This window comes from Microcaecilia unicolor, chromosome 6, assembly GCF_901765095.1.
Source record: "Microcaecilia unicolor chromosome 6, aMicUni1.1, whole genome shotgun sequence".
In the NCBI taxonomy this organism is placed as follows: domain Eukaryota; kingdom Metazoa; phylum Chordata; class Amphibia; order Gymnophiona; family Siphonopidae; genus Microcaecilia; species Microcaecilia unicolor.
The window spans coordinates 50,677,436-50,700,923 of record NC_044036.1 but is presented as its reverse complement, the minus strand read 5'-3'; the positions used below and the strand labels follow the sequence as shown (position 1 = coordinate 50,700,923).

Sequence of the window (23,488 nt, the reverse complement as noted above, 5' to 3'; positions counted from 1 at the left end):
TTCCTGCCAATTCAGGATGCTCAAGCACTACTGCTACCAGAATAACTATGAACTCATTCACTTTCAGAGCTTCCATATGTTTTCTTGAGCTCCCAGTGACTAACTGTCCAGCATCTCATAGATACTTAGCTATAGATCTAGGTCTATATGTATGCATATTTTTCCGTGGGAGTGTTTTGTTACTTTAGTATGGTTTCGTTTAGTTACACATGATTTTGCTTGTTCTATTGATTCCATTTGTCTTTAGCCTTATGTAACTGGTTTTGTCAATTGACAGTGTTGAATGTTCTGTATTGATGATAAATCTCTTTGTCCCTCTGAGTATTTGTTTTTTTAAGACAAGTGGGTGTTTGATGTAGTGAAAACATATTTATATGGGGGGAGGCAGCATGAAGGTACTCGGTGTTTTTTCTACCTTTAAAACTTGTTCGACCCCTCTGTGTTCAACCCCGCATGCTGATTCCAGACTTAAATTTTGTGCTGGTGAATTTGGCTCAGTGTGTGGAGCATAAGTACATAAGTAGTGCCATACTGGGAAAGACCAAAGGTCCATCTAGCCCAGCATCCTGTCACCGACAGTGGCCAATCCAGGTCAAGGGCACCTGGCACGCTCCCCAAACGTAAAAACATTCCAGACAAGTTATACCTAAAAATGCGGAATTTTTCCAAGTCCATTTAATAGCGGTCTATGGACTTGTCCTTTAGGAATCTATCTAACCCCTTTTTAAACTCCGTCAAGCTAACCGCCCGTACCACGTTCTCCGGCAACGAATTCCAGAGTCTAATTACACGTTGGGTGAAGAAAAATTTTCTCCGATTCGTTTTAAATTTACCACACTGTAGCTTCAACTCATGCCCTCTAGTCCTAGTATTTTTGGATAGCGTGAACAGTCGCTTCACATCCACCCGATCCATTCCACTCATTATTTTATACACTTCTATCATATCTCCCCTCAGCCGTCTCTTCTCCAAGCTAAAAAGCCCTAGCCTTCTCAGCCTCTCTTCATAGGAAAGTCGTCCCATCCCCACTATCATTTTCGTCGCCCTTCGCTGTACCTTTTCCAATTCTACTATATCTTTTTTGAGATACGGAGACCAGTACTGAACACAATACTCCAGGTGCGGTCGCACCATGGAGCGATACAACGGCATTATAACATCCGCACACCTGGACTCCATACCCTTCCTAATAACACCCAACATTCTATTCGCTTTCCTAGCCGCAGCAGCACACTAAGCAGAAGGTTTCAGCGTATCATCGACGACGACACCCAGATCCCTTTCTTGATCCGTAACTCCTAACGCGGAACCTTGCAAGACGTAGCTATAATTCGGGTTCCTCTTACCCACATGCATCACTTTGCACTTGTCAACATTGAACTTCATCTGCCACTTGCACGCCCAATCTCCCAGTCTCGCAAGGTCCTCCTGTAATCGTTCACATTCCTCCTGCGACTTGACGACCCTGAATAATTTTGTGTCATCGGCGAATTTAATTACCTCACTAGTTATTCCCATCTCTAGGTCATTTATAAATACATTAAAAAGCAACGGACCCAGCACAGACCCCTGCGGGACCCCACTAACTACCCTCCTCCACTGAGAATACTGGCCACGCAATCCTACTCTCTGCTTCCTATCTTTCAACCAGTTCTTAATCCATAATAATACCCTACCTCCGATTCCATGACTCTGCAATTTCTTCAGGAGTCTTTCGTGCGGCACTTTGTCAAACGCCTTCTGAAAATCCAGATATACAATATCAACCGGCTCCCCATTGTCCACATGTTTGCTTACCCCCTCAAAAAAATGCATTAGATTGGTGAGGCAAGACTTCCCTTCACTAAATCCGTGCTGACTTTGTCTCATCAGTCCATGTTTTTGTATATGCTCTGCAATTTTATTCTTAATAATAGCCTCCACCATCTTGCCCGGCACCGACGTCAGACTCACCGGTCTATAATTTCCCGAATCTCCTCTGGAACCCTTCTTAAAAATCGGAGTAACATTGGCTACCCTCCAGTCTTCCGGTACTACACTCGATTTTAGGGACAGATTGCATATTTCTAACAGTAGCTCCGCAAGTTCATTTTTTAGTTCTATTAATACTCTGGGATGAATACCATCAGGTCCCGGTGATTTACTACTCTTCAGCTTGCTGAACTGACCCATTACATCCTCCAAGGTTACAGAGAATTTGTTTAGTTTCTCCGACTCCCCCGCTTCAAATATTCTTTCCGGCACCGGTGTCCCCCCCCAAATCCTCCTCGGTGAAGACCGAAGCAAAGAATTCATTTAATTTCTCCGCTACGGCTTTGTCCTCCCTGATCGCCCCTTTAACACCATTTTCGTCCAGCGGCCCAACCGACTCTTTGGCCGGTTTCCTGCTTTTAATATATCTAAAAAAAATTTTACTATGTATTTTTGCTTCCAACGCTAATTTCTTCTCAAAGTCCTTTTTTTGCCCTCCTTATCTCCGCTTTGCATTTGGCTTGGCATTCCTTATGATCTATCCTGTTACTTTCAGTTGGTTCTCTTCTCCACTTTCTGAAGGATTGTTTTTTGGCTCTAATGACTTCCTTTATCTTACTGTTTAGCCACGCTGGCTGACGTTTAGTCTTTTTTCCCTTTTTTCTAATACGTGGAATATATTTGTCCTGAACCTCCAGGATGGTGTTTTTAAACAGCATCCACGCCTGACGCAAGTTTTTTACTCTGCGAGCTGCTCCTTTCAGTCTTTTTTTTCACCATTTTTCTCATTTTGTCGTAATCACCTTTTCTATAGTTAAACGCTAGCGTACTTGATTTCCTAGTTTCACTTCCTTCAATGCCAATATCAAAACCGATCATATTATGATCACTGTTATCAAGCGGCCCTCGTACCGTTACCCCCTGCACTAGATCATGAGCACCACTAAGGACTAAGTCTAGTATTTTTCCTTCTCTTGTCGGCTCCTGAACTAGCTGTTCCATGAAGCTGTCCTTGATTTCATCAAGAAATCTTATGTCCCTTGCGTGTACAGATGTTACATTAACCCAGTCTATATGCGGGTAATTGAAATCCCCCATTATTATTGTGTTGCCCAGTTTGTTTGCGTCCCTGATTTCCTTTAACATTTCCGCATCCGTCTGTTCGTCCTGGGGACTCTAACCACTGCTGTGTCCTGGGGAATGAAGTGAAATCTACAATGAACAGGAATCCTCAATGAATCTTGAGGATTTTCTCTAAAGAGTATTTCACTGCTGCTCAGCACCAAGTATACACCACTCCTGTAGCAGACAGATGGCTGCATCAAAACTACACAAGTTTTTCACATTTCAGAAACATTCTGACAGAGAACAGACAACCCAACTATTTAAGTCCCCAAGATGCACATGGAACTTAGCTAATGAGCTGGTAACCATCAATAATTGGATGCTAACAGCTGATTATTGATGCTAATTGGCACCAATTAGGATTTGCGCGTGCATCCAGCTTCGTGCTATTCTGTAGAAAACCTGTTTGGCTGGGAGTCCTATTTTTCATTTAGTGTAGCTAATAAGTCAGAAGCTATTGTGCAGTAGTAACCATTTGAGTGCAAGTTCTACCCTGTCACTACTGATGTGAGTGTTTTATACTATGTATGATTAGATCCCTTCCTCTTTCATTGCAGAGTCTTTTCAGTTTACCTCCAGGCGCCATCGTGGGTTTCCCTTCAGCCTCACCTTTTACCTTAATGGGCTGCAGGTGGACAGAATAAGCTCATGCTGCGAGTACAGACACCGCCGAGGTGCCAGGTTAGGAGGAAAGCATGGATACTTCCGCTTTGTCAGCGTGGAAGGTGCTTCTCCTTGCTATAGGTATGGCGAAACCTGACAGTGTACTGTGATAGAAATCAAAGAGAATGTGTGTGAATCTGCTGATGCGTAAAGTGGGGGGGGGGGGGGGGGTTGTGCGTGTGGTTTTTTTTTTTTTTTTTTGGAAAATACTCTCTTTCATACTGCATCTGATATGTTTTTATGTAGGTGCATTATTGCAATGGGTCTGGATAAAAAACCCACTCCTCCACCTAAAAAACAGAGAAAAGGCGAAGAAAGCAAAGCTGAGTTGATGGACGAGGAATCTTGTAAAGTAAGCAAAGGGGAAGAAGAGGAAGAAATGAACGGTGAAAAATCTGTTTCAGAAAAATCCGATTCATCCTCATCTTGTGGCTCAGATAGAGAGATGATAGAGGACAAAACTGCAATGAAAGATGGAGAAGCAGAAAATGAAGAAACAGAAGGCGAGAATGATCAAGGGGAAAGTACTAAAGATGGTATGACAAAAAAAATGGGAGGCAGGGTTTATACAGTATCTTTACATCTTTTGAACTTTTAGAGGTAATTTTATAAGGGATTTTTCACATGTAAATGGTCTCTTCTAAAAACGTTTACCAGGAGTATATGAATAACTGTGTTCATAGTTCCAGTCAGTGTGTACTTTCACTTGACCTAAGTGTATTGTGTTCAGGGGCGTTCTGAAATGGGGAATGCAGGTGTATCTTTTAGTCCTGCCCTAGTACCACCCAAAACACACCCAGACAATGCCTTCTTGCTATATTCACATATTTGCAATTTAGAAGTGTACATCACAGCGTTCTAAAATTGGGATTTAAATGTGTAAGCATTATACATGTCTAAATGCTGTTTTGTGCACATTCAAATAATGAATTAGGCTTCTAAAATAACTATCTTCCTCTGTATTACCATGGGACAGATGGATTGCTTACCAAGTGATCACATAAGTAATGCACTGATAGTATAAGTACACAGGGCGCTTATCCAAAAAGAGGCCTCTTTTGTAATCAAAGGCAAGAGCTTATTTATCTTCCTTTATAAAATATACTTCTAGAGCCATCCCTAATAAGCTGAAATTGTAAACACACAAATATTGCCTGATTCAAAGTAGATATAAACACTTATATCTACTTTGAATCAGGCAAAATTTGTGTGTTTACACTGTTCCCTCTAAGCTGAGTGGGAGTCCTCCACCTAAAGCCCTGCCAGTGGGTGGTGCTGTTTCACGTTCATATTTTCAATAATGAGGGACAGGCAAACTCTGCAGGACTCCAGGGAGCCTGCCTATCTCTAGTGACTGAAGACATAATATTGAAGCACTGCCTCCCACTGGCAGCAATACAATTGGAGGACTCCCGCTCAGCTTAGAGGGAACAGTGGATATTAGGTTTATAGGAGTTGTCGGTGCTGAAAAGATACAAATGTGAAAAGCAATTCTATAAGCTGGTGGCAATAATTGAAGGTTACATACGTAGTGGTAGGCGCTACTCTGTAACTGGTATGTGTAAGTCGCTTTATCCTGGATTCCAAGATGCACATGCAACTTAATTAGCTAATGAGCTGGTAACCATCAATAATTGGATGCTATTTTGTTAATTGGCACCGGTTAGGATTTGCGTGTCAATCCGGCATCGTGCTATTCTATAATGCTGGGCACCTAAACCCCATAGCGTGTAACTCAAAAGAGGGTGCGGCCATGGGAGGGGCATGGGCGGGCCAGGGGTTTTGCAAAACATTGTGCACAGTGTTGTAGAATAATGGGTCAGTGCATCCAACTTGGGCACCAGGATGTACATGAGATTTCAGTAGGCGAAAGTCTGGCGCCCAGACATTTGGCACTAGTTGCTGTTCTGTAAAGAGTGTGGCCCCTTTATAGACTAGCGCAGTGGTTCCCAAACCTGGTCCTGGAGGCACACCAGCCAGTCAGGTTTTCAGGATATCCACAATGAATATTCACTCCCTCCACTGTATGCAAAGCTCTCATGAATATTCATTGTGGATATCCTGAACACCTGACTAGCTGGGGTGCCTCCAGGACCAGGTTTGGGAACCACTGGACTAGCACTTGGCGTCAATTCTTTTCTGGTGGCCATTTTTCAGCCCATTTATAGAATTTCCCCTTTACCCTGGATTCTGTATATGGCGCCTGAAAATCTGCATGGAAACTAAAGCGTATTCTATAACAATGCACTTAATCTCAATTAATGCCAACTAATGCTGATAATTGCTTGTTGACATAATTGCATGTTAACATCCAATTAACATGCAATTAGGTACTTAACCAATTATTGAGATTTACACGCACAACTCACTAAGTATTTTGTAACGTGGTGCGCCTAAATTCTAAGTCGCATAGTTGAAAAGGGGGTGTGGCCATGTGCGGGGCGTAAGCATTTCTAAAATCTATGCACATTATTACAGAATACACCCAATCTCTGCCTAATTTAGGCATTGAGATTTACACCAAGAAAAACGTGGCCTAAATAGACACAACCAAATTTAGTTACGTGGGCGAGCCACTCAGCGTATTCTATATACACAGCACAGAAATTTAAGTCTATTCTATAAAATTTAGGCATACTTTAGAGAATACGCTTGGGTGTAATTTTGTTTTCCTTGCAGATTTTTCAGGCGCCTTTATAGAATCTAGCCCTTAGCGTGTAAATTCAAGAAGGAGCATGGGCGTGTCTAGGGTGTGTTGCCAAGCAACTTGTGTCACTAATAGAATACTATCAGTTCCACACGTTGTGGGGTGCTTCTTAGGTGTACCAACTTACACCAGCCATTGACCTGACATAAGTTTCCATCTAACTTTTGGTATACCAAAGAGGTTAGTGCTAGTATTTTATAAGGGCGTAGGCATGTTCAGAAGCAGTTCTAGAATTGTTGCTTAGCATGCCTGATGGTGGTGCTTACTTCTTGGTTCTAATTTATAGAATTGCTCCGTTAGTGCAGGATACAAAACAAGCCATAGGAGAGGTGAGAGTCCTCAGGGAAGTGGTGTTTTGCCAGTGTTGATGTAATAAATACCCATTTTAATTTTTTTGCACAAGGGGTGTGTTATCAGTGTTTTGTAGGTTAAAATCTAAAATCAGAAACTCTAATATAATTTTATAAAATACACACGTACCTTGTATCCGTTCCAGCCAAACTACATCCCTGGGAATTCCCACATTTGACACACGATCTTATAGGGGAGTGTACTTTTATTTATTTATTACATTTGTATCCCACATTTCCCCACCTATTTGCAGTATCAATGTGGCTTACATAGTACCGTAAAGGCATTCGCCAAGTCCGGTAGAGGAACAAATACAATTAGATGTTAGGGCAGTGCTTTTTTTGTGCCAGTGCGCGCCGGTACAGCATACCGGCACCTTTTTTTCTGGGTCCAGGAACTCACCTGCCCGCTCCCTGCTGTTTCCACCCGCCTGTGATCCCTGCCTTGTAAAACTTTTCTTTTTTTACCGAAGTTGCGAACCGGCAGCCTGAAGACTGAAGACAGCAAACAGCAGGCAGGCTCACCTCCTTCCTTGCATTGCGTCGCTTCGTTTCCCTGCATTCTCAGCACATCCCGCCCTCCTCTGATGTCATTTCCTTTTCTCGAGGGCGGGACGCGCTGAGAATGCAGGGAAACGAAGCGAAGCGATGCAACGAGGCGAGCCTGCCTGCTGTTTGCTTTCATCAGTCTTCAGGCTGCCGGTTCGCGACTTCGGTACAAAAGAAAAGTTTTGTAAGGCAGGGAACACAGCCAGGAGCAAACGGAAGGGAGCGGGCAGGGGAGGGTGGGCAAGTGGAGCTGGGGGTGTGTGTGAGCAAGTGGGGCTGGGGTGTGTGTATGTGGGCAAGTGGGGTTGGGGGTGTGTGTGTGGGGGCAAGTGGGGCTGAGGTTTGAATGATCTCGGGGGCAGGTGGAGGCTGGGGCGAGTCACTGGACATAGAAGGGAGGGGAAGGATAGGGGGCAAAAGGAAATGGAGGGGAGGGAGGAGAATCATTCTGGACATGGATTGGATGGGATGGGATGGGAGGGCAGGGGAGAGGACAATGGAGAATTGCTGGACGTGGATGGGAGGAGAAGGCAGGGAAGAGAGAATTGCTGGACTTGGATAGGAGGAGATAGGAGAGGAGTGCAGGGGAGAGAGGATAATCGCTGGACATGGAGGGGAGGGGAGAGAGGAGAATCATTCTGGACATGGATTGGATGGGATGGCAGGGCAGGGGAGAGAGGAGAATGGAGAATTGCTGGGCAGGGGAGAGAGGAGAATAGAGAATTGCTGGACATGGATGGAAGGGGAAGGCAGGGAAGAGAGAATTGCTGGACTTGGAGAGGAGGGGAGGGCAGGGGAGAGAGGAGAATCACTGGACATGGGAGTGGAGGGCAGGTGAGAGAGGAGACATGCTGGACATGGATGGAGGGGAGGGACGATAGGAAGGAGATGCACATGGATGAGATGGCAGGAGAGGAAGGAGAAATGCTGGAAATGGATGGAGAGGAGAGCAGAGCAGGAGATAGAGGAGAACTGCTGGACATGGATGGATGGAGGGGTTGGCGGGGAGAGAGGAGAAATGCTGTACATGGAAGAATAAAGGAGGAAAGTAAAGAAATAAATGGAAAGGAAGCCCTGGAAACAGAGTTAAGAGAACAGATAGAGAGCAGCAGAATCAGACACTTGGACCAGTATGGATAGAAAACAGTCACCAGACGACAAAGGTAGAAAAAATCATTTTATTTTTATTTTAGTGTTTGGAATTTGTCCAATTTGAGAATTTACATCTGTTGTCTTACTTTGCACTGGGTGTACTGGAGCTGTAACATCTTACAGAAATGATTTATAATGAAAAAAAAATCACAAGTTATTGTTTTTCTCCTATACTAGTATATTTTCAATGATGTCTGTTTATATGCGCCATAGCTGGAATAAGGGTGTGGCTATCATAGGGGTGGAGCCATATGTGGTGACCCCGCTCATAATGTGTACCGGCACCTTTTTTTCTACAAAAAAAACACTGTGTTAGGGTCAATAGGGTAGGTAAGATTCTGGCACATTATGAGTTGAAGATAGGAAGGGGTAGATAATGTCCAATACGATTGTTGGTATTGATGTGTTGCAGAGTTGAGGCATTTATGTTGGGTCGGTAGGGTATGCCTTTCCGAACAGGTAGGTCTTTAGTGATTTCCTGAAGTTTAGATGGCCGTAGATTGTTTTCACAGCTTTTGGCAGTGCGTTCCATAGTCGTGTGCTTATGTAGGAGAAGTTGGACGCATAGGTTGTTTTGTATTTGAGTCCTTTGCAAATTGGGTAGTGGAGATTCAGGTAAGTCCGAGATGAACTGGTTCGATTTCTGGTTGGGAGATCAATTAAGTCAGTCAGTCATGTAACCTTGGACTTCACTGTAGATGATTTTGTGGACCAGGGTGCAGGTTTTGAAGGTGATATGTTCTTTGATTGGAAGCCAGTGCAGTTTTTCACGGAGGAGTGTGACACTTTGGAATCGTGTTTTACCAAATATCAACCTGGCTGCTGTGTTTTGGGCTGTCTGGAGTTTCTTTATGAGTTGTTCTTTACATCCCGCATAGATTCCATTGCAATAGTCAGCGTGGCTTTGTACCATTGATTGTATTAGATTATGGAAAATTTCCCTCGAGAAGAAAGGTTTTACATGTTTAAGTTTCCACATTGAATGAAACATTTTCTTATACAGGCATACATGACCATGCAATTAGCAAAAGGCTTTTTTAAAAACTTTTTTTTTGTATTTTTTATAAAATTACCTTGTAAATTTGAATGGCCAGTATGTCACACTGTATATCTGTATATTTTTAACAAGAATGAAAAGATGTAGAAGTTCGGTATTTTATTTATTTAGATTTTGCTCACACCTTTATCAGTAGTAGTTCAAGGTGAGTTATATTCCGGTACACTGGGTATTTCCTCTGTCCTTGATGAGCTCACAATCTAATTTTGTACCCGAGGCAATGGAGAGTTAACTGACTTGCCCAAGATCAGGAACAATCTAAATTCTAAGTTGCATAGTTGAAAAGGGGGTGTGGCCATGGGCAGGGCGTACACATTTCTAAAATCTATGCACATTATTATAGAATACATCCAATCTGCACCTAATTTAGGTGTCGTTATTTACACCAAGTAAAAGGTAGCCTAAATAGATGCGACCAAATTTAGCCGGCCCCCTGTGGATGTCGAGACTGGTGCTTTAACCACTAGGCTACTCCTCCACGCCACTATAATCTCTAATGTCCCAATCAAACTATTTACCAAGCTAGTATACGCATAGTCTAGACTCGTTTTTACATCAGCATAGCATATGTGTACGCACTGCAAGGTGTATCCTTTATCAATGGAGGACAAACCAACCTGTGGTGTGTAAGAAACTGATGACCCAAAAACAAGTTACTGTTATTTCAAATCTAGCATTATGTATTGTAGAATGTTTTTCTCTCTTTTTTCTTTAAGAATATGAGGAAGATTTTGAAGCATATGAAGAAAAGCTAGATGAGAAAACTGATGATAGAGGACAGGTTGACGAACAAAGGGATGGAATGTCAGATCTCGTCTCTGGTGATGAAAAAGATGGTTTGGACCAAAAAACGGAAAGTAAAATCTTGTCACAGAGAGCATCGGAGGCATCTGACGTTAGCGAGAAAGACAAGAGTGACAGATACTCTGATAGTGAATCCGAGCAGGAAGATAAACAAGGTTAATTTATTTTCTTATTCTACTTTTAATAGAAATAAAATTGATTAATCATAATGTACTGTAAAGGGTCAGCCCTGTCTATGTATACCGTGTGTGCAGGGCCGCTGACAGACACAGCTGGGCCTGGGGCAGGACTGGACTGCCTCGTGTGTGTGTGTGCCCCCTCGTGCTGCCGCCCCCTTCTGCCTCTGCTGTGCTGCTCTCTCTCCGTGTCCTCTCCTGCTCCAGTTCTCCTGTGCGTCGGGAGTCAGGACCTGCATGATTGCATTAGCGCGATATTGCGTTAATGTAATCATCCGGGTCGTGGGCGTCGGCACGCAGGAGAGGACAGACCTGGAAGCAGGCAGGAAGAAGCATGCCAACGCCAGGCCCGGTCCCCCCTTGGAGGCCGGACCTGGGAAATTTTACCCTCTTGCTCCACCCTTTCGGCAACCCTGAGTGTGTGTGTGTTGCACATAGCAAGTATGATTTATTCGTGGCTTTTCCAATAATTGTACACTGCACTGACTTGACTATCGATCAAGTCAATGCAGTGTACAATTATTGGAAAACTGCGCTATCGATTAAGGGGGTATAAAAAGTTTTAAATAAAACATAAACCATGATAAGGCAGAGTAGGTGTATGTGAATTTGAGTATATCTGTGTGTATTTTGTGTCATTTTTTTTGTTTTTAATCCAGAATAAATGTTATCTAGAACGTGCACTCTCTGCAGGTAATATGCACTAGACATTACTCGATAACGTAGTGCCTTATTGCACTGCAGGGAGGTGTATACATGGGTGGAGCACGGGCAAATTCCTCTCCAGTGCATGGTCTTTGCACAAGAGTGTGCAGTATTTTTTGGCAGATGACATTTCATCTGAAACAGCTGTCCCTAATGTGTGTGCCTCCCCCCCCAGAAAACACCTTTTCATTTAAAGGGCAGTTCTATAAATGGTCTCCTGCATTTACACACCACTTGCACATGTGTACAGAAACCCAGCACGGTTGCGGGTAAGTGTCAGCTATTGACATGGTGTGTAAGTGCAAAGGGGTGCAGCCATGGGCGGGACTTCCACGTACACTCCTGATTTACAGAATACTGTAAGTAAAGCATGCCCTTGTCACATTGACTCGACACAGTTATTCCAGATCTATGGCTGGTGCAACCATGGTGCATACATATGGGTACACTGATACTGGGTTACGCTGCATTCTATGATGGAATCTGGGCGCCCAGATGCTGTTATAGAATGCAACATTGGAACACTTATAAAACGAACTTCTAAGTGCATATTATACATGCTCACATTTACATACCAGTTTGAGTGTAATTGTTTAGAATAATGACATTTACACACACACACACACATATATATGCACATAACTGCCAAAATTCTGCTTGTGCTATTCTGTTAATACCTGCCTAATTTAATGAACACATATTTGCAAGGGGGATATACAGGTGAGTAGTGCTTGAGCAGGGCTCAAAGTTATGTGTGTAACTTATAGAATACTGCAAGTTAAGCACATATCTGCAGCAATTAACTCTATAGCTGGCATACATGCTTGTACCTAACTTTTAAGCATGCATATACCTGGTCAGGGGGTCCTTTTACTAAGGTGTGTAGGTGCCTACACGTGTCTAACGCACATCAGATTGGAACTACCGCCCAGCTACTGTGTGCCCCGGGCGGTAATTCTATTTTTGACGTATGTCCAAAATGCACAGCAGAAAATATTTTCTTCGTCGTGGCGATAATCGGCAGTGTACACGCGCTGACAGTGACTGCCTGGTTAACGTGTGAGAGCTTAATTGCTAAGTCAAGGTCTCAGGCCAAAAATGGACACGCACTGGTTTTAATTTTTCTGCCGTCATCTACTATGTTTACATCCATTTTCGTCCACAAAACAAAGGCCTTTTATCCAGGCGCGCTGAAAAATGAACCAGCGTATGTCCAATACATGCACCTACACCAGTGCAGGCCATTTTTTGTCGTGCATTAGTAAAAGGACCTTAGGTTAATATTCTAAAAGGGACATAGGTGTCTACTTTCCTTTAATAGGAATAGGGTCCTACCAGGCATCATTTTATCAAATTGCCCTCAAAATGTAGGTGCCACAATTGGTCACACCCACCCTCTAATTCTATAAAGGACACTTTTCAGTTGTGATTGCAAATTTAGGCAAGGTCATCTTAATTGAATAATTAGCCAATTAGCGCCAATAATTGGCTTTTTAACATGCTTTTATTGTTGCTGATTGGAATCAGTTAAGATGTATGTGTGTAAATTTAGGTGCGTGATCCATGCCTAAATTTTACACATGTCCTGAAAAAGGGGGTATGGAAATGGGAGGATCATAGACGGTTTGGGGTGGATCATGGGTGTGGTTTTTGGTTATGTGCGCAATTATAGAATAAGGGGGCTCCATGCCTAAATTTAGGCATGGTCAATTTGTACCACGTTTTTGTTGATGCAAATGGACGCGCCTAAATTTAAGCATGACCCCCCCCCCCCCCCCGAGACTTAAGCTCTATTCTATAAACCATGTCTGCCTTTAGGCACGACTTATAGAACAGCGCTCTGCAATTTTTTCAATGCCATTTCTAGAATATAGCCCTGGACGCCAGTTCCATAATGGCTTCTGGGCACTCCTAAACCATTATAGAATACTAGCAAAGCCACTTTGGTGTGCCAAAATATAGGTGCACCAACTTATGGCAGCAGCTGCTATAAGCTGATGTGCTTAAGTGCAGCATGCAAGACATGCAACTGATGGCATTCTAGACGTTACATGCATCACTTAGCTACATGCTGTTGGTCAGTGCTGCCGAGAGGGGGGGCAGGGGGGACAAAATTCCCAAGGCGCCGCCCCCCTCCATCCGCCACTGGGCCGGGCCTCCTGCATTGAAATCACAGCGCCTCTCACCTCCGTGTGAAAGCGCTACAGGCAACAGCACATCACCTCCCTTCAGGCCTCCTCCTTCCCTCCCTGTGTCCCGCCCTCGTCTGATGTAACTTCCGCGAGGGCGGGACGCAGGGAGGGAAGGAGGCCCGAAGGGAGGCGATCTGCTGCTGCCTGCAGCACTTTCGGAGGTGAGAGTGCTGTGATTTCAATGCAGGGCGCCCAGCCTGGTAGTGGACGGAGGGGTGCGGCGGCACGGTGGCCTCAGGGGGGGGAGCAGCGGCGACCTCGGGGGTGGGGCCCTGGGGGCGGCCTTGCCCCGGGCCTGGCCCAGTCTCTCAGCCGCCCTGCTGTTGGTCTGCCCATGTGTACACGCCCCTTGCAGTTACATGCTAGGTGACTGTGGCATGTACGTTATAGAATAGTGCCCAGCACTTATGCGCATAAACGCCAATTATTGCCACCTGTGACATTTGTAAATGCTACTGTTCTAGAAACCGTGCACGCATTTTGGGCCAGATTCTAAATATGGTGCCTAAAAACTCCGCACGGAATAAATTTCAACCTAAGCATATTCTGTAAGTGGCTTTAAGCACGGTATATAGAATACGCTTAGTTGCTATCACAGCCCTTAAAACTATGTGCATCCGTTAACACCAAGGGAAACGTGGCGTAAATACAGTCACATGGATTTAGGCACACGGGGGGCATATTCTGTAACAATATGCGTAAAATTTTGGAATGCCCCACCCATAACCACGCCCCTTTTTGGTTACGCACATTAGAATTTAGGTGCAGTGCGTTACAAAGTACGTTTAGCAAGTTGTACACGTAAATTCGAATTATTTGTCAATTAGTGCTCATTATGACCTGTTATCAGTTCTGATTAGCTTGTTAAGCCAATTAAGTTACGCGTGTGGTTATAGAATTTCAGCACAGAGCATTAGGCGCGCTATATAGAATCTGAGGGTTGGTACCTAATAGGTGCCAGGTTGTAGAATGGGGGGGGGGGGGGGATAATGTTTGCTTGATGAAAATTACCATTCCTCCTCCCTCCATGTAGGAACTAGCCTGCAGATTTTCACAGTTTTCATGCTTTTTCCTCACGGGCCCAGAAAAAGCCAGTAGGTATGCCAACTTGCTCCGTATTTTCAGAAGATGTTAATCCACTACTGGTTTTACTCCATTCCTTGAATAGATCGTAATTCTCATTTACCCATTGCTTTCCTTGAGAAGAGCAATGCTTCTAGTCTATGGATGTAGTGGAGTAAAACAGGACTGGATCAGCCTGCCTGAAGATTTGACATCAAATGACAGCTCTATAGGACAGGCCTCCAGCAGTATTTGCAGGAATTTCATTTTGAAATCCCTCACCTCATTGTTTTACCCTGCCTGCTTTCCACATGCAAATTTATACCTTGTAAAACATTCACTACACCAAGAATTGTAAGATTTTCAAAAGAAACTGTGTGTTTGGGGAGGGGGGGGGGGTTGAAAATCAGATCTGTGTAAGGCTGAAAATAGACCCCCACCCAGCACACATCTATGCTCATTTTGTAAAGTAAGTTTCCATATGGTCCTTTCACCTCCTCTATTTGTATTTCTATATGGATTAGGCAACGGTAAAGCAACTGATGGAGCGAAAGTTATAGCTGCAAGAAAGATCCAAAGATATTATTATAGAAAGCTAAAAACTCATCAGAAAAAGAAATCAGGTTTGAAAAGCATGTGTGCACCAAATCCACTGCAATAATCAGAGACTTGATTTTTGATTTGTTCAACTGTGGTGAAAGAATAAGGGGCCCTTTTACTAAGCCGCGTAAGCGTCTACGTGTGCCCAATGACTGCCAAAATAGAGTTACTGCCCACCTATCATGTGGCTGTTGTGGTAATTTCATTTTTGGCATGCATCCGATACGCACATCCGCAAAATAATTTTTATTTTCAGACCCACGTATCAGACGCGTGCCAAGTGGCATTTGACACGCGAAGGTCTTTACCGCCCAGTTACTACATGAGACTTCACCGCTAGGTGAATGGCTGACGGTAAGGTCTCAGACCCAAAATGGATGCGCGGCAATTTTCGTTTTGCCCCACGTCCATTTTCGGCAAAAATGTTAAAAAGGCATTTTTTTACTGCTACGCTGAAAAATGATTCTGCGCATGCCCAAAACATGCGTCTACAGTACCGCAGGCCATTTTTCAGAGTGCCTTTGGTAAAAGGACCCCTAAATTAGGTAACTCAGAAAATCAGTGATCATCTAGGATTCCATTGCATGAGGTTTGATCAGTGGTGCTTCTGAATAAAGAGCATGCTGCATATTAGATTGGATTAAGTTGTGCTCGTTTGAACGCATTTGTCCACAGGAATATGGTTATGATTTAGAGATACATAGGGGCAACCAGTGGCGTTCCTAGGGGGGCTGACACCCGGGCGGATCGCCGATGCGCCCCCCCCCCCCCGGGTGCAGTGCGACCCCCCCCCCCCCGGTGAAAAGACACCCCCCCCCCCCCGGCGAAGGAACCCCCTCCCCCGGGTGCACGCCGCTGGGGGGGGGGGGCCGCGTGCCTGTCCGCTTCATTCGCTTCCATGCTCCCTCTGCCCCAGAACAGGAAGTAACCTGTTCCGGGGCAGAGGGAGCACAGAACGAACGTAGTGGACAGGCGCGCGGCACCCCCCCAACGGCGTGCACCCGGGGCGGACCGCCCCCCCCCCCATAGGCACGCCACTGGGGGCAACACAAAAGTCATTGAGGAGGCTCTGTTTGTTTTAGCGCTTTCCAGCAATCCTGCCTCATCAAGATAATAATTCAGACACTAATTAGCTTGAGGTGACAGGTAAGGTGGACACTTTCAGCTGCTTTTAATTTACCAAATTTCAAGATCACCTGGGAACAAGGTATGCAACTTGCTATATTTTCCAGCCTGTGGATATCTTTTTGTTTGTCTACACAAGCTTTGCCAAAATTCTTTTTTAAACATCTTTCTCAAAAATTCATGCCAATTATATTGATTTCTTTAATATGGTGCTGGGAAATGGCTTAGTATAAGGCTTCCTAATTTGCTTTGGTTAATGGTACAGATTGTGTGCTAATATAGTCATTTTGATTATCGCAAATGTGAACAGTGTGACTCAAACTGAAGGTGCCATCACAAAAGCACTTATATTACAGATTTGTTTGTGGCTGTCTCTAAACGGCCCCATGTTTTCAGGAGCCCAATGTGTCAGCAGTTTCCAGTGGACTGGCCAATATGCCATCATCTGCCTGTGTTGAAGTTCGATTTCAGGGTCAATATAGCAGATTCAGAAGTGCTGCTATCCTGAAGGAAGGAGGAGGGGTACCAAGAAGGTCCCAACTAGGGGGAGGATGGTGCTGGGGAAGGGGCTAGGGCAGATTTGATTTTTCCCTGGGCCTGCCTCCCTCTTGAGTTGGTTCAGCTCTCTGTCTCCCTCCATGTACTTATCATGAAATTTAGCTAAACCACAGGTGTGTATGTATAAATTCCAGACAAATGGGCCTGATTTACTAAGGTTTCTTTCTCGTTCTTTGTCCATGGAGGAGGAACAGTACACGAGGCCCAATGTTATTTATGTACACTATTGAAATATTTGCTAAGTGGTATATTGCATATCAAACTCCAAAAGAAGGGAAATCCACAGCTGTCACGCTAAGATTACTGCCGAAATAGCTTTCTGTCATACTTGAATTGTCTTTGCATTCCAGTGTTCTACCTTTTCTGTGAATATGTGTTTTTATCATTTATTCAACTCTTTCCATCTCAATAGACTCCTGATGCAGGCTGTCTAGCTGAAACATGGTGACCATGTCCTGTCAATCCTAATAAAGGCTGCTTCTGGATTGCACATCACTTGACTTCTTTTCTCTCCACCCCTCTTTTGTTGCTGTTTATAATGCATATCAAAACATCTAGTTAAAACTGATTAGAGACTAAGCAGCCTTCCTTGCTCCTTTCTGTTTGTCATCCACGTATCTTTTGTGAATGTGGTTTTGTTTGCCAGTAATTGGTTGCAGAAATACCCACAGCTGAATGGCCTGGTATTCATAACACATGATGACTTAATACATTCCACGTAAGCATTTTATCAAACCTTCCACTGTGGTAAGAAGTGCTGGGTTCAGGCAATGTTGAGGAATCCACTTCAACCCACAAATAAACTTACTACAAGGAATTTCTTAAATTATATACAAACTCCAATAGCTATATTGATATCAGATTTATTTTAGTATACAAATAGTGAAAGTTTCATAAAAACAAATAAAATATTTCTAGTAATAGGTTTCTGGCATATAGGTGAGGCTACTAATTTTAGATGAAAGAAAAAGTAAACTAGGGGCCTGTTTACCAAGAAACGCTACAGGTGCGTTAGCATTTTTGCGAGTGCCCATAATATTCCTATGCGTGTCTACATGGTTAGCACGTGCAAATTTTTAGCACACGCTAAAGACACTAGCGCATCTTAGTTAATGGGGCTCTAGGTGTTTATGGATAAACACCAGAAAAAAGTAACTTTCTCTAGTACTCTCCCCCCTCCACCCCTTGCCTTCCTTGAATCCTGAATTCTCTGCTTGTGCATTTACTGTGCCAACAACTCTTCAGCTGCACAAATGTATATATTTGATACCGCAAGGCATCCGTACCATAAAAACACCAATAAAACTGATTAGCTGGAAATAGACACAGAAGTATTAAATTCATAAACACTTAAGAATAGAAGCCCTAAATTTAGGGTATTCTAATCTGCTAAGTCTTTGGACATTGTTTTAGAATTGTGGGCCTGTACGGAGGCGAGCATTAATTACTGTTGATGAGAGGAGTCATCCAAAACACAGCCATGTTGGGTTAATCCAGGAGCATCCTGAGCCAGAATTACATAGAAACATAGGATGTCTTAGGGAGAGGAAGGGATGGTAGATGGCATGGGTGGGCAAACTACGTAGGCCATATGGCCTTTATCTGCCTTCATTTTACTACGTACTTGTCCCAAGCTTGCTTGAATTCTGATAAGAGTCTTGATCGCCAGGAAGCTGTTCCATGAATTCACCACGCTTTTGGTGAAGTACTTCCTTAGGTTACTCCTGAGTCCGTCTCCTTTTATTTCATCTTATACTCCCTCATTCTAGAGCCTCCTTTCCATTGAAAGAAACTCACCTCCTGTGTATTTATACTATGGAGCTATTTAAAGGTTTCTATCATATCTCCCCTCCCTACCTTTCTTCCAAAGTATACATATTGGGCCCAATATTCAGCTGGTGATGGGAAGTGCTTTTGCTGTCTGTTGCCGGTGTTAAACCCGGATATTCAATGCCGGGCCATTTCCGGTGACTGGCATTCAATATCCAAGGTTTTTTAACCTCTAAAAAGTTAACCAGTTAAGTTGATAATCAGCGCTAACTGGTTAACCTTTTAGCAGTTAAAGACAGGCCTGCTATTTATGTGGCCTGTTTTCACCACTGAACATAGATGGTTAAGCTCTGAATATCGGCGCCTAACTGGCTATGTTGCCTGATATAGCCAGTTAGTGGCTAGCTGCTAACCCTAACCGGTTATATTCCACTGAATATCTGTGGTTAGGTGTCAATATGCTATTTAACTGGCGAGTGGCCGTGTCTGGCCAGTTAAATAGCTTTGACTATCGGGAGGATTGAGATCTTAGTCTGTCCCCCATACATTTTATGACAAAGACCACTGACCATTTTAGTAGCCGCCCTCTGGACCAACTCCATCCTGTTTATATCTTTTTAGAAGGTGTGGTTTCCAGAGCTGTACACAGTACTGTACTCTAAATTAGGTCTCACCAGAGACTTATTATCACCTCCTTTTTCTTGCTGGCCACTCCTCTCCTCTGCACCCAGGCATCCTAGCTGTCACCATCACCTTTTCTACCTGTTTGGCCACCTTGAGATCATTACATACGAATTGTGCCCTGTGCAAAATGCCCCCACCTCACCCACTACGCCACAGTCACTGGAAGGGCGATGATGAGGAGCGATTTTTGCATCCCCCATGTCCCTTGTGTCCTGTGCAGTTGCACCACCTGCAGAGCCCTTGGGACGTGCCTAGGTTAATAAGCTGGGATTTGTAGCATTGAATGTTCCCACGATTTGAGTTTCTGCCAGGTACTTGTGACCTGTATTGGTTACTGTTGAAAACAGGATACTGGGCTAGATAGACCATTGGTCTGACCCAGTATGGCTACTCTTCTGTTGTATATGCCCATATTTGTGTGTGTGTGGGGGGGGGGGGGATTTCCTGCACACAAGAAATATTGTTTAAGAAATTTCTTGTAAGTACATGTATTTGTGGGGGTATGTGTCTTTTTTTTTTATGTAGGTATTATCCAGCAAGTGGGTTTTTTGCTTCTCTGTTTTGTGTGAGAAATCAACTTTCTAGCTAAATGAAAGCAGTCTGCTTGATGATTAATGAAAGCACAGGAGGTATAGAGTTTGGAAATGAAGCTGGCTGATATTCTCACAGAAAGAGAAGGCAGTAGTCCTGAAATGAGAGGCGGACATTTTGAATTTTGAGAGAACGGCATCCATTCTCATTATGTTAAAAGTTCCATTGACTTTCCCTTGACTTTCATAAACTCTAATGGACAGCTGTTATGTGTTTAATGGCAGTTAGGCTGAGGGCTGCTGCACGTTGTCCATCTAGATATCTATAAAAGTGGTCAGCACCAGTTTGGATGACAACTGCTTGCTGTGACTGAAGGGAATATAAATAGTGCTTTCAAAACTCCTCATCTGAAAAATACGCAAAGGGAGGCCAGCGGTTTTTGTTTGCAGATGAAATTAACAGCAAAGGTAATCTGACTAATGATTGAGTTCCCATATGTACACCTGGGCATCCAAAATACTTTATTTTTCAATCTTCTGTCAGGAAAGCATAATGTGCTGTAAGAATTCACTGATACGAAATGAAAAGGGTAGATTTTTACACTAGTCAGAAAAAAATGAAGCAATTCAGTAAACTGCAAAAATACACATACTATATATACTTTAGGGTCTCTGTTTATATTTGAGTCCCCACCCTACCCGATAACCAACACTACTATCCCCTTCCTATTTCCGAGGTGTCCTGCTGTGGTCGACTCAGCCCCCCCCCCCCCCAAAACTGTAAACACTCTCCCTCCTTGTAAGACGAACACCCCCGTACTGGACCCACCGTAGGCTCCCTCCCTGGGCCTACTTTACTGCCCCGGTGGTCCAGTGGTGATCCTCCTACGCTCCAGCCTGTCCAGTCTCCATAGCTAAAATGGCTGCCTCAAGTTCCCGCGGTAATCTTGCAAGACTACTGCAGTTAGCAGCAGTCTCATGAGACTTCTGGCAGCAGAAGATGTAGCTACACAGGTCCCAATGCCCTGCTCCTTCCCAGGTTGTGTAGATGCATCTCTTACTGCCAGGCTGCCTTACCCTCTGAGCTGCTGCCCTGCTGAACGTCGAAGCTGCAATTTTCTTTTTTTTTTGGGGGGGGGGGGCAATAATAGACACAGCTGCTGGGCCATATGGGGGAAGAGGAGGGGGGAACATAGAGTTCCTGCACCATAGGGGAGGAGAGGAAGGGAGAGGGGACAGGGAATAGCTGTGCCGTAGGAGTGGAGGGGAAAGGACAAGTGAAAGCCTGCTAAGTGCAGTTTACTGCCTACACAACGCGGAAAAGAGCAAGGCATTGAGGTCTGTGTAGCCACACAGGGCCACCGAGAGACACAGCCAGGCCTGGGGAAGGACCACTGACTGCCCCCCCCCCCCTTGGGCCACCCTTTACATTCAGGCCACTGCTCCCGCTCAACCCCTTCCTGTGTCTGGCTGCTCCTCCCATGGTCTGTCGTCTCCTGCTCCTGTGTGCTATGACCTGGATGATTGCATTAACGCGATAACCCAGGTAACCCTGGTTATTGTGTTAGTACAGTCATCTGGGTCCTGGCACACAGGAGCAGTGAGACCCAGAAGCAGACAGGCAAGAAGAAGCTTGCCAGTGCTGGGACCCCCCTTGAAGGCTGGTCCCGTGGAATTTTGCCCCCCCCCCCCTCTTGGCAACCCTGTAGCCATGTCTCCTCCCCCTTTCCATGCAGTCCAGCAGGAGGCAGTTAGTGCATCTTTGTTATCTGTCACTGTTTTTACCATGCAGTTAATACTTTTCTTCTGCAGTAATTACATGAGCAGATGCTGAGATCACCCCCTACTGTTAACATAGAGCCTTTACAGTCTCTGTGCTGTAATTTCCCACACCGTAACTGCAAAATATTACTGTATTTTATTATAAAGGTCCGGGATAAACTTTCACTATAGCATAAGTGTTACGCTGTGCTGGAGTGACTTACAGCCTAGCACTCTTATCATAGACTGTCATATAATCCATTTTGCAAAAGTCTGCATAGTATTTACAGATACTTCCTGTAATCTGAAATGTGATATGACTCTACAATTTGTGCAAAATAACAAACAAAACAAAATAATATATAAATATGCTTACCAGAAAATAAGGTAGTGAATTTATTTTTAATATTTGTAGATAGGAAGAAAAGATCAACCTCTTCATCCTGCAGTACATTATATAGTAGCACCAGTGGTGATGAGTCTGAAGTGGAGAACCTGGAAGACAACGCCAAAGGGACGTCCAACAAAGCAACACACAAAGACTATGAAAAGCAGCCTGAGTTATGTAGTGATGCAGAAAGAGAAGCCCAGATTAATAGCATGGAATCGACAGATGAAAACTCACAAAGACAGGATTCAGACAGTATAGAAGAAGAGGAACCTGAGGTAACCACAGAAAAAACGATGTTGGTTGAAGATGTGCCGATGAAGGATCTTCGGGAGTGGCAGCTGGGGTCAGATGGAACCAGAGGGGAAACTTATAATCTAAGGTTGATAGAAAATGGTACAGTGGATAAAGGAGAGGAAAATACTCTTATTCCCACTGAGGAGGACAGAACTGAAAGAGAATATGAGCTAGAGGGTATAAAAATACAGGAGTCCTTTGAGGTTGATGATAGAAGTGGTGAGTATAGAAATCTGTAGAAATGTGTTATCCATGCATGTTGTTCTGATTTTTTTTTCTTTACCTTCTTTCAATAAATTGTAAAATGTTATTGTAGCTGCAATTCAAAACCACACGGGAAATGCAGTTGTAGAAACATTTGGTGTCTGCTTTTTGCATGCCAAATAAAAACAGTAATTGATCTTCAATTTGCAGCTTTACTTCCACTTTGCAAAACTGTAATTTATTTAATATGATCTGATGTAAGGCTTTGGTAATTCTTCTTTATTTTCTGTTACTGGCTGTGCTCAGATTTCCAGATGCAGGTTATTATGGGCCTTGGCCTCAAAATGTTTTCCCTGAAGCACAAGGTGAGAAAACTCATTTGACGATAAGACCTTCCATGTCCACCAAAATACCTAACCTCTAAAACAGAGTGGTGATCTTTATCGCCATCCATATGACATGTATCAGATTTCTGACCTTCTGACCTTGAAGATGTTGGAATTATATTGTTCATAGTTTGATATTTGCATTATCTGCTGCTGAGATCAGATTAATCTCCAATGAGCATGCTTAGGACTAAAGTTTGTAATGCACATTATTGATGCAAGCCCCATGATTGTCAGTGGGGCCTATTTATTAGTTACTTTAATCGCATCAATGCATATTAAATGCAAAGTAACACATTAGCACAGTTTAGTAAATCTAGTCCTTAAAGAGGCTACTCAATGTTGGCAATAGGGCAGAACATGGCAAATATTTCCATAGCTTTCATCAAGCTGGTCTTGGATAACAGAATACAAGGTCCATGTGGTAGGAGGCGGGGCTGGTGGTTGGGAGGCGGGGATAGTGCTGGGCAGACTTATACGGTCTGTGCCCTGAAGAGGACAGGTACAAATCAAAGTAGGGTATACACAAAAAGTACCACATATGAGTTTATCTTGTTGGGCAGACTGGATGGACCGTGCAGGTCTTTTTCTGCCGTCATCTACTATGTTACTATGTAGTAATGCAAAATTGCAAAAAGTCTTGCTTAAGTGCATGTTTAAAATGGCTTATCC

At 43.8% G+C, this 23,488-nt stretch overlaps 1 protein-coding gene across 1 annotated transcript in view; it reads left to right on the top strand.

Annotated features, from left to right (window-relative positions):
- ERICH3 (glutamate rich 3) overlaps window positions 1–23,488 on the top strand; it is a 155,319-nt gene that overhangs the window by 91,201 nt on the left and 40,630 nt on the right. The window contains exons 9-13 of the mRNA XM_030207719.1: window positions 3,654–3,840; window positions 4,006–4,295; window positions 10,291–10,533; window positions 15,038–15,136; window positions 21,957–22,445. Coding sequence (XP_030063579.1) covers window positions 3,654–3,840; window positions 4,006–4,295; window positions 10,291–10,533; window positions 15,038–15,136; window positions 21,957–22,445 — 1,308 coding nt within the window. The remainder of the gene's footprint in view (window positions 1–3,653; window positions 3,841–4,005; window positions 4,296–10,290; window positions 10,534–15,037; window positions 15,137–21,956; window positions 22,446–23,488) is intronic.